This window comes from Monodon monoceros, unplaced genomic scaffold (genome assembly GCF_005190385.1).
Source record: "Monodon monoceros isolate NGI ecotype Baffin Bay Population unplaced genomic scaffold, NGI_Narwhal_1 Super_Scaffold_21, whole genome shotgun sequence".
In the NCBI taxonomy this organism is placed as follows: Eukaryota; Metazoa; Chordata; class Mammalia; order Artiodactyla; family Monodontidae; genus Monodon; species Monodon monoceros.
The window spans coordinates 3512471-3523744 of NW_021703778.1; the positions used below are offsets into that span (position 1 = coordinate 3512471).

Genomic DNA, 11274 nt, shown 5'->3' on the forward strand with positions numbered 1-11274 from the left:
TAAAAACGTAATATATAAAGCAAACAGAAGACAACTCTGAAAGGCAGAGAGAAGGTAAACCAACTGTGACCTCAGGACCCAGTGAACAACAAACCGGTGAGTTCCCCAGGTTTAGCTGTGGCTTCATATACCACAGGTTTGAAGAGGGAAGTCAGGGACTTCCCTGGTGGTCCAGTGGGTAAGACTCTGCACTCCCAATGCAGGAGGCCCAGGTTCGATCCCTGGTCGGGGAACTAGATCCCGCATGCATGCTGCAACTAAGAGTCCACATGCCGCAACTAAGAGTCCGCACGCCGCAACTAAGAAGTCCGCACGCCACAACTAAGAGTCCGCACGCCGCAACTAAAAACAGGTGCACCCAAAATATAATAAACATTAAAAAAAAAAGAGGGAAGTCAGCAACCCAGAAACACCAACAGGCACAGACCAAAAGAGCCCCAACAAATCCCTGCTCTACATCTAGCAGAAGATCCAGAAAAGGGGAAGACCAGCAAGACTGAAAGGTTTTGGATATTACCGCACTAGTCCAGCCAAATGCCACAGAACAAACCACCGATTCCACCCACAGACCACCAGCGGTGGCAAGCAGGGCTGTAACAGGCACCCTAAAACCCCACCAGGGTGGTGTCAGAGAAGGCAGAGGCAGCAACCAGGGAGGTCACTGCCAGACAGTCACAAGACCCCCCGACCTATGTACATACACACAGAGGGCGCTTACTGGAGACTCAGAACCTGCACCACCGCCGAGCAGCAAGGAGGCTATCCTCTGACCAGCACATCGGTGGAGGGCATGTGGGCCAAGGAATGAGGCACGGCCGCCGCCCCCCACCCCGGCCAGGAAGGCAGCAGGGAGATGTACTGGGGAGCCAGGCACTAGCGAGGAACTCTCGGAGAAGGCCAAAAACATGGGTACTTGAAGAAGTTAAAGCCTCTGTCTGGTACCTACAACTACATCAAACCTTAAACACAGTCCAATTTCTAGCCCGTTGAACGTAACACTGCACGCTAGAGGCCTATTTACTTCCATTCCTATTACCCAATAAAACATGTCTGGCTCTCAACAAAAACTACGAAGCATGGCAAAAGGCAAGAAAAAAACCATCTAAAGAGATAAAGGTAGCATCAAACTCAGATATGGCACAGATGCTGGAATTATCAGGCGGAATTTAAAATAACTACTATTAATATTTTAAGGGCTGTAAAGGAAAAAGTAGGCAACATACAAGAACAAATGAGTAATGCAAGCAGAGGGATGGAAAATCGAAGACAGAATCAAAAAGAAATGCCACAAATTAAAACACTGTAACAGAAAAGAAAAAATGCCTTTGATGTGATGATCAGTAGACTGGACACAGCTGGGAAAAGAATCAATGAGCTTGAAGATACGTCAACAGAAATTTCCCAAACTGAAAGCAGGATAAATACCAAAAACTTACACAAATACCAAAGTACAAAAAAACGCACACAAACTGCAGAAAACCAAAGATGAAGAGAAAATCTTGAAAGAAACCAGAAGCAAAAACACTGAACTAGTGAAGAACAAGAATAAGAGTTACAGCATACTTCTCACTGGAGAGCATGCAAACAAAAAAAGAGTGGGTATAATATTTCAAGTGTTGAAAGAAAAAAATCACCAACAAGAACTCTGTATCTAAAGAAATCATGCATCAAAGTGAAGCACTTTCCTGAACAAACAAAACTGAGAGAATTCAGCACTAGCAGACCTGCCTGCAAGAAATGTTAATACTGTTAAGGTGGCATAACTCCCCAAATCAACCTACAGATGATCCCTATTAGAATCCCAGCTGGCATCTCCAAACCTGCCTCTGCTCCATCTTCACACCTTCCCTCTGTGTGGTGCCCCTCTGCCTCTCTATGGACATCTGTGGTTGCATGTAGGGTCCAGGATAATGTCCTCATCTCAAAATCCTTACCTTAATCATATCTGCAAAGACCTCCTTCCCCTCTTCAGCCTACAATAGCAAAAACATCTTGGAAGAAGAAGAAAGTAGGAGGAATCAGTCTACTCAATTTCAAGACTATTATATAGCTAGAGTAATGAAGCCTGTGTGGTATTAGAGGAGGGACATACATGTCTCAGAGTGAAACAGAAGAGATGGCCCAGAAACAGACCCATACAAGTGTGGCCAGCTGATTTTTGACAGAAGTGTAAAAGCAATTTATTGGAGGAAAGATAGCTTTTCAACAAACAGTACTGTAGTAATCAGATACCCATAGGCCAAAAAAAATGAACCCTGATTTAACCTCATACAAAAACTAAACTCAAAATGGATCACAGGGACTTCCCTGGTGGAGCAGTGGTTAAAAATCTGCCTGCCAATGCAGGGGACACGGGTTCATGCCCTGGTCCGGGAAGATCCCACATGCCGCGGAGCAACTAAGCCCGTGCGCCACAACTACCGAGCCCACGTGCCACAACTACTGAAGCCTGTGCACCACAACTACCGAAGCCCGCGTGCCTAGAGCCCATGCGCCACAACAAGAGAAGCCATCGCTATGAGAAGCCTGTGTGCCGCAGCAAAGAGTAGCCCCCGCTCACCTCAACTAGAGAAAGCCCGTGCACAAAACCAAAGACCCAACACAGCTAAAAATAAATAAATTGATTTTTTTTTAAAAAAATGGATCACAGATTCAAATGTAAAACTATAAACTTTTAGGGGGAAAAAAAACTTGAGGCAAATATTTAGAATCTAAACCTACTGTGATGGTTAATTTTGTGTGTCAACTCAGCTGGGCCAGATATTTGGTGAAGCATTATTCTAGATGTTTCTGTGAGGGTGTTTTGGATGCAATTAACATTTAAATTGGTGGACTCTGAATAAATCAGGTTGCCCCCTGCCCCCAATAGAGTGGGTGGCCTCATCCAGTCAGTTGAAGGCCCTCAGACAACGGAAGACTGACCTCCCGTGCAAGAATAAATTCCGCCAGCAGACAAACTTCAGATCTGAACTTCAACACTGGCTCTCCCCTGGGTCTCCGGCCTACCATCCCACCCTGCAGGTGCTGGACTTGCCAACTTGTATAATCACATAAGCCAATTCCTTAAAATAAATCTCTCTCCATACACATACACAAACACACACACACACACACACACACACCTTATTGCTTGTTTCCCTGGAGATCCCTGACTAATAGAACTATATAGCGAGTTCTTAAGATTTGACACAAAAGCCTGATCCATAAAAGGGAAAATTAATAAATTGGACTTTATCAAAATTAAAAACCTTTGCTCTGCAAAAGACACTGTTAAGAGTACAAAAAGACATTGGGAGAAAATATTTGCAAATTATATATCTGACAAATGACTAGTATCTAGACTATACTAAAAAAAGACTCTCTAATCATCTTGATGCTTTGTGATGACCTAGAGGGGTGGGATAGGGAGGGTGGGAGGGAGGCTCAAGAGGGAGGGGGTATGGGGATATATGTATACATATAGCTGATTCGCTTTGTTGTACAGCAGAAACTAACACACCATTGTAAATTGCAATTACACTCCAATAAAGATTTAAAAAATAAAATAAAAAGTAAAAAAATAAAATAAAAAAATTTTAAAACTCTCCAAACTCAACAGTACAAAAGTCTAATTAAAAATGGGCAAAAGCCTTGAAGAGACATTTCAATGAGAAGGATCTATTGATGGCAAATAAGCACATAAAAGGTGTTCAACATCATTAGCCATTCGGGAAATGGAAATTAAAATCAGGAGCAATCCCTACACACCTATCAGAATGGCTAAAATAAAAAAGAGACAACAGCAAATGCGGGTGAGCATGCAGAGGACCTGGACCACAAGCATTGCTGACACAGATGTAAAATGTGCAGCCGCTCCAGGAAACAGCTTGGCAGTTTCCTGAAAAATTAAACGTGCAACTGCCATATAACTGCTGCTTAATTTTCTTGAAAAGTTAAACCGCAATTATACACACGGGCATTTATACCAAAGAAATAAAAAAGGTGCGTTCACACAAAAACCTGTGCACAAACGTTTATACGTAGCAGCTTTGTTTGCAAAAGCCAAAAACTGGAAACTCAGACATTCTTCAATGGGTGAATTATTTTTAAGTACGGTACATCCATACCATAGAATACTAGCTAGCAACAAAAAGAACAAACCCTGATACACACAACAACCTGGATCAATCTCCAGAGAATTATGTGGAATGATAAAAGCCAAGCCCGGGGACTTCTCTAGTGGTCCAGTGGTTAAGGATCCACCTTCCAACGCAGGGAACACAGGTTCAATCCCTGGCTGGGGAACTAAGATCCCACATGCTGCAGGGCGACTAAGCCCACACGCCACAACTAATAAGCCCACGCGCCACACCTAGAGAGCCCACGCATCTCAACTACTGAGCTTGTGAGCCACAACTAGAGAGAAGCCCACGTGCCGCAAAGAAGAGCCCGCACACTGCAACAAAGATCCCGCGTGCCGTAACTGAGACCTGACGCAACCAAATAAATAAATAAATAAATAATTTTTAAAAAGCCAATCCCAAAAAGCTACATAGGCTGTGAGTCCATTTATATAACATTCCTGAAATGACAATATTATAAAAATGGAGAACAGATTAGTGGTGGCGAGCGGTTAAGCCGCATTGGGGGTGGGCGGGGAGCGGGTGTGGCCATTAAGAGGGCAACATAAGGGGTCCTCGTGTTGATGGAAATGCCCAGCATCTCGCCTGTACCAACATCAACACCCTGACTGTGATACTACAGTCCAGTCTGGCAAGACGTTACAACGGAGGTAAATGGACAGAGGGCACAGGGGACCCCTCACTATGGTTTCCTACCACTGCTTACGGAGCTACAATCATCTCAAAATGGAAGTTTAGTTAAAGAAGACTGATCAGTACTAACATGTCAGAAGAATGAAAATCTCCTAGCAGAGACACGGCGGGGAGGGTGTAGATACTGACTGGGAAGGGGCTCCTGGCTTTACATAAGCACAAATCCATCAGGCCGTACATTTAAGATTAGTACAATTTACACATGTGATTATATGCTATGCCTCAGTGAAAAATTATTTTAAGTTGCCTTTGGTTATTAATCTTGTTCACTGTAACTATGATATGATTATATATAAAATTTTTTTTAACTGTCTGTACATTTATCAACAATGAAACCGTGGGCAGCTTTTAGCAGAAGCTGTTTAGGTGGGGTGGTGAAGCCATATGAGACCAGGTTAAGGAATGAGCAGGAAATGAGCGAACACAAAGAGGCAAACACGTGCAACTCTTTCCAGAAGTTGCCAGTAAAGAGTGATAAGGTGATACTCGGAAGGGAAGGTATTGCTGAAGAGCTTTACTAAAATAGGAAAACATGAGCAAATGTACATCCTGAAGGAAAAAACTTGGTAAATAATGAGTCTAAAGCCATACGAGCACAACGCTACACAATGTTTAGCAAAAGGTTTGTGAAAAAGAGGGAAAAGCAAATATGAAGAGACCACTCATTGACAGAAGATGCCACACCTGCACTGCCTGTACTGGGGGGAGATCACTGATGACACTGGTGCACCTGTAGGTTTCATGGTGGGAATAACTGTAACAGAAACCACGACGACAACCGTAATGACAGCTCTGTGGTGCCGAATGCGTACTGCGATAGCCAGCCCCGAGGTGACCCTTAATGTCCCGTAGCCTGACATTCACACTCTGTGCTGTAACCTCCACACAGAGCAGGGCTGAGCTGTGTGATTGCTAAGACATGACAGGGCGCAACTTCCAACATCGGGGCATAAAAGACAATGCAGCTTCCACCCTCTTCCCTCTTGGATGGCTCTGTCTAGGGGAAAGCTAGTCACAACACTGAAGCGTCTGCAAAGAGGCCCAAACAGTACCACGTGAGTGACCATCCTAGAGGCAGCTGCTCCGGCCCGGCCAAGACTTCGTAAGACGCCAACCCCGTGAGAGACCCTAAGCCTTTAAAACCACCAACTAAGCTGCTTCTGAATGACTGAGCCACAGAAACTGTGACATAATAAATGTTTACTGTTTTAAGCCAGGAGATCCAGGAGTCATTTATTAAGCAGCAGTAGATACCTACCCTACTTGCTTGAGTGGCAGGCATGCTAGGTATACAGGAACCCACTCGTGATCCCCATGTCAAGAGGAGGAAACTGAGACACACAGAAGCTAGGTAACTGGCCCCAATTATCACTCAGCCGGCAAGTGATATGGACCCAGATTCAAATCTAAGGACAGCTCGATTAACTGCTGTGCATACGTCCTCCCCAAGCAGAAGCAGTTCCCACCCCCCCGTTTTCACTTCTGCCGTGAAACAGGAGGCAAGACTACCTGCTGAGACAGCAGGGAAGAGCAGGGGAATCGGAGAACTGAATGAAATGGAAAAGGTCTGAAACAGCTGCCACGAGGAGCCAGGACGAGGTCTGGCTAGAGAGATCGAACAGGATTTCCAAACAGTCCAGGAGAGGTCAGGAGCCATGACCTGCCACGTAGTGAATTTAAGATGAGCACGATGAAGAGAACACAGGGCTGCTAGTGGACCTACACATAAAGCGTCATTTCAGGTGTGAAACAGTGGTGATGGCCAGATGGAAGAGAAAACACATGTCTTTCCCAAGTCCAACTAATACATAAGGAGCCACATGCAGAAAAATTCCAGGACACACGAAAGAAATATTCTACAACAAAGTATCACGTAAGGTCTGAAGAAAAGACTAAGACGAATGATGATAAACTGACAGTAACTGCCTTGATCTCAAGCATCAGAAGTTTTTCTAGAGAACCTTCCCTTTTTCCTATCTCCATTCAAAATGTCACAAGAAAAATTAAAACCTATAAAAGAAAAAGAACATACTAGTTCCATTACAATCAGACACACCTTAAGAGCAGCCTCACTGACTTAATCTGATGAATAAAACTTACAACAGAGCTTTAGGCCCAAAACTTATCAAATTCACTATTAAACTTTTCTAAACACATTCAAGTTTCAGTTTCACGCATGTGCTTTTAAAATTACTTCACTTTACTTGACAGACTGACACAAAGGGGCTTCCCTGGTGGCGCAGTGGTTCAGAGTCCACCTGCCGATGCAGGGGACACGGGTTCGTGCCCTGGTCCGGGAAGATCCCACATGCCGCAACGGGACAGGACACAACAGTGAGAGGCCCGCGTACCGCAAAAAAAAAAAAATTTTTAAATAGTAACACCTATAATTAAACGGTTATGAAGGTGGCACAAGTGTTCCATCATCCACTTTCAGTCTTACCCTTATCTGCTCAGTGGAGCTGCTGCTAAGCTCATCACCGGACTCTGAATCGTGATGAATCCGTTCCGAGCCTTCTCCTGCTGAATCACAAGACTGTTCCTGGGAGAAGCCAGCTTTCTCTACGTCCAAGAACTCCGGACCAGGAAAGTGACCAAATAACCGTGTCCTATTCTGGCCAGAAACTTTGGGAGAATGTGAGTCACTGTTGAACTTTCCATTATTATGGGTCAGGTCCAGGCTGAGGTTGACAGTCTGACCTGGAATATAACTGGGTCCAAAATTCTGATTGGCATCACGAATAAGACCTGTTCCTTGAACAGACGGCGATGGCTTTCCAAAACTTGAAAGCTCGGGCAATTTGTTCACATTTTCTGTTGACCTCTGAAGGTGGAGACTCTGCATCGTTTTCACAGAATGATTCGGCAGCCCCGCTGCCTGTTTCACAGGCGGCATCAGGGCTCTGCGGCCGACCTCCCTCACATACTGGGCAGGCACATAAAACGCTTTGGAGTTCTCATCCAGCTTCACCTGCCACCAGTCATCGTTGGTCTTCTTCACCAGGATATATCGCTCCCCTTGTTTTATCACGACCTTTCTGTCCTTCGCTTCGTATTCGTAATCATATTCCACTTCAATATACACCTGCCCTGGAACAATCTTCCCACCTCTGTCAGCCATTTTCATTCCGTATTATTCACCTCTCAAAAAGGATGCTTTGCCACATTATGGCTCTGTGGCTTGTTGGATCGATACAGCTATTTTTATTTAAATGAAGGAAGAGAATGAAGAAAAAAGTTAACATAGTCTGGATTTTTAATATTCATTCACAAGCATCATAGAATAAAGAACATTACCTTCAAATCTCAAACCCAGAAATTAAACATGGGTCTAATATTGTATGTATGGTCCTGCATTACAAACGCTCTCATTCTAACTGTAATCTACATTTTTCAGTCGTTTATGACCAAAACTGAACCAATGACTGGAATGGTAAATACGCTAACCAACCAGACGTACGACTATCAAAAATAAGAGGTGAGAAGAACTTTCCTTCCTTTCATGACTACCTCAAACCTCCTTCACTTTCTTAGAAAGGCTCACTAACAATAACTAATACATATTAGGCACTTACCAAGGCCAGGCATTGCTCTAGGTTCACTGTATGCCTTATCAAAAACCCTCTTGGAAGCTGAGGCTGAATTTCAATGACCCTGAATTTCATTCACTGACCCTGTATTCTTTATTTTCTAAAATGATCAAGTGCATTAGTGAGCTTAAAAAAAAGTTATCCAAATATATGTTTCATTTTCTAATATAAACTGATTAAAAAGCAGCATTGTTATTTTTAGGCAAAATACACACAAACAGAGAAAAGAGTCTGCTAGTTTACTTTTGTTTCCTCTTACATCCACCCCAGGATGACCACATCCTCGTTAAGCTGAATCCCACAAATCCCAGCAAATAACCAGTCTTTTTATTTGTAAATTTTACACACACACACACACACACACACACACACCATGAAAAGTCTACTAGAAATATCCCTAAAATGGCTTGAGAAACCTAGGATTCACTTTTACAATTCCAAATATTTTAGTACCTCATAAAACATAGCATTCAAGCTTCAGAAAGATCACAGCATCTCGATTTTGCTACAATTCAAGTCGAGCCCCAACTACTGTGGGATGAATTGTGTTCCCCAAAAAGGTATGTCTAAGTCCTAACACAGGACCTGTGAATGTGACCGTACTTGGAACTAGGGTCTTGGCAGATGCAATCAATTTGAGATGAGTTCACATTGATTAGGGTGGGCCCCAAATCCTTGGAGACAAGGAGAGGAGACACGGAGGGAATAAGACCACGTGCAGACAGAGGCAGAAATGGGGAGTGAAGCAGCTACAAGTCAAGGAATGCCAGCAACCGCCAGAAACTGGAATGGGCAAAAGGAAGGATTCTCCCCTAGAGCCTTCAGAGGCAGCACAGAGGACCTCTGGCTCCAGAACAGTGAGAGAGTAAGTTTCTGTAGTTTTTAGGTCACCCAGTTGGTAGCACTTTGTTACAGCAGCCCTAGGAAAACACACTCAACCCAGCACTCCAGGATCCTCAGGCAAACCAGAGTAACTCTGACTAGTGAGATGTACCAGAAATGTGCCTACAAGGTCGCGTAGCCTCCCAATTTTCCTCCGCACCTAAGTACCGGGCACGAAACTATTTACACTATATGTGCAGTAACCACCACGCCCCTGGGGACAACATCCTCTGAAACAGACAAAGCCCAGGTGATAACTAGTTAGACATACAATTTCAGCAACTAAAATTTACTTTCTAGACAAACTACTTGAATAATAAATTTAACATAGTAATGTTGTTTCAAAAAAAATAATAAAAATAAAAAACTTACCTTAGAAGGAGAACTAAACAGCCAGTCTTACATTTAAACCTATAGAAAAAAAAATAATAATAAAGTTCATTAACTTTAACCGGGATTACTTAAAGAAGGCTAAGAATGCAATGTTGCTCACGGTTTTAGAAGCATAACTTTTTTACAACAGCTATAAGGCACACAGTACAATTTTACATATCACGACTGCATCCAGCACCGCCCTCCAAACAAAGCACACTTTACCACTGCCCCTCCTACTTCATTTCCACTTCGTTTCAACTTCATTTTCGCCCTGTTTTTATCCTGACAGAAATATCTTTTCAAACTTCTAAGAACACGAGTAACAACTTTTGTAAAATCGTTAGTAAAAAACAAACCCAGAATGTGAGACATTCTATGAGAAACACACCTGAACTCTTCAAAAACTCAATTTCATGAAAAATGAAAGAGAGAGAGAGATTCTTCTAGATTAAAGGCGACTGCTAACACACAACAACTGAATCCACTCAGTGTCCTAACAGGTACCTGAAACTTAACCATATCCAAAATCTCCCCCCGCCCACCCCGACCCTGCCTAATCTGCCTGGTCTTTCCCCACACAGTAAACAGAAATTTTAAGCTTCAAAGCAATCAGCCTTTATTTTCACGCATTACCACAGTATTAGTCACTATGAACCTTAATCCTTTTACCTACATAAAAAGTTTTCACTACAACTTTTCAAAATTCCACATTGAAATACTTATCCTCAGGTGATGTTTTTTTCTTTTACTTTCCAGGAAGTAATAAAATAACTTACGAAACATCTCTGAAGATACTGAAACAAGTCAGGGAATACACAGAAGGCTACAGGAGCTCAGGTGTACCAGAACTGCTCAGACACTGATCCGCGGGCATGGAGCAAAGGGAAGTATGAAGAGTAAGGAGTAAACTGCATGGTTTCCTGGTAGCAGGGGAGGGGCCGTGGGGTGGAGTGCAGCACAGGTTAGCGGCGTCCACGCCCCGGGCCTCTCACTGCCAGGCTTTACGACCACACCTTCCCCACCGACCGCAGAGGTATGGAGCAAGAGGAACCAGGGAAAACGGGAAGTCAGTTTCACCACGCTCAACATGGGACACCCAAACTAAAGTTCTCAGTACTGTAAAGGAAATGAGAAGTGGGAGGACAAGAAAGACAGAGAAGCAGTCAAAAGACATCCAGATAGAACAGGTAGTTGATACAAGGCAGATGACATGAGCAAGAGTGAGCACAGGGGTAACAGGACCTGAGAACAGGTTTCTAGTTAATACGGGGATGGGGGTGGGAAACGAACTGGGAAGCCCGAGACAACTGAAATAATAAACTTCTAGAAAGTCACGTAGCAGGAATTATGTATCACAATCCAAGGTCTAGGAAAAGTTAGATAAAATAAATATGAAGAGAAAAGCCCTATTACAAACTACAGATTCAAATAAAATTAAAATAATTGTGGGGTAGCTCTAAAAACTTGGATCTAAGGGAAATTTATCTGCATATATGTGAATAACATCTGCTGCCTATTTTTATTTAAAAACATAAGCAGTATTAAAACAAATGTTTGTGGTTTTAATTTTGGTTTGTTTCTTCGTCTATTCCCCAAACTGTGGATTCTTTTTT

At 43.2% G+C, this 11274-nt stretch overlaps 1 protein-coding gene and 1 non-coding gene across 8 annotated transcripts in view; one reads left to right on the forward strand and one right to left on the reverse strand.

Moving 5' to 3' along the window:
• The window catches only part of ARHGAP12 (Rho GTPase activating protein 12), a 93855-nt gene extending 82931 nt beyond the window's left edge, over window positions 1–10924 (reverse strand). For 4 of the 7 annotated variants that reach the window (XM_029237226.1, XM_029237225.1, XM_029237224.1 and 1 more), the window contains exons 1-3: window positions 10438–10920; window positions 9659–9697; window positions 7258–8012 (exon numbers count right to left, since the gene is read on the reverse strand). In XM_029237226.1, coding sequence (XP_029093059.1) covers window positions 7258–7941 — 684 coding nt within the window. In that variant the 5' untranslated portion in view covers window positions 7942–8012; window positions 9659–9697; window positions 10438–10920. Of the gene's footprint in view, window positions 1–7257; window positions 8013–9658; window positions 9698–10437 lie in introns of all 7 variants that reach the window. The other 3 variants (XM_029237229.1, XM_029237228.1, XM_029237227.1) reach the window with 3 other exon arrangements.
• On the forward strand, window positions 161–233 carry TRNAG-CCC. Its single transcript has one exon. It is a non-coding gene; the product is annotated as a tRNA-Gly (tRNA).
• Window positions 10925–11274: the final 350 nt, after the last annotated feature.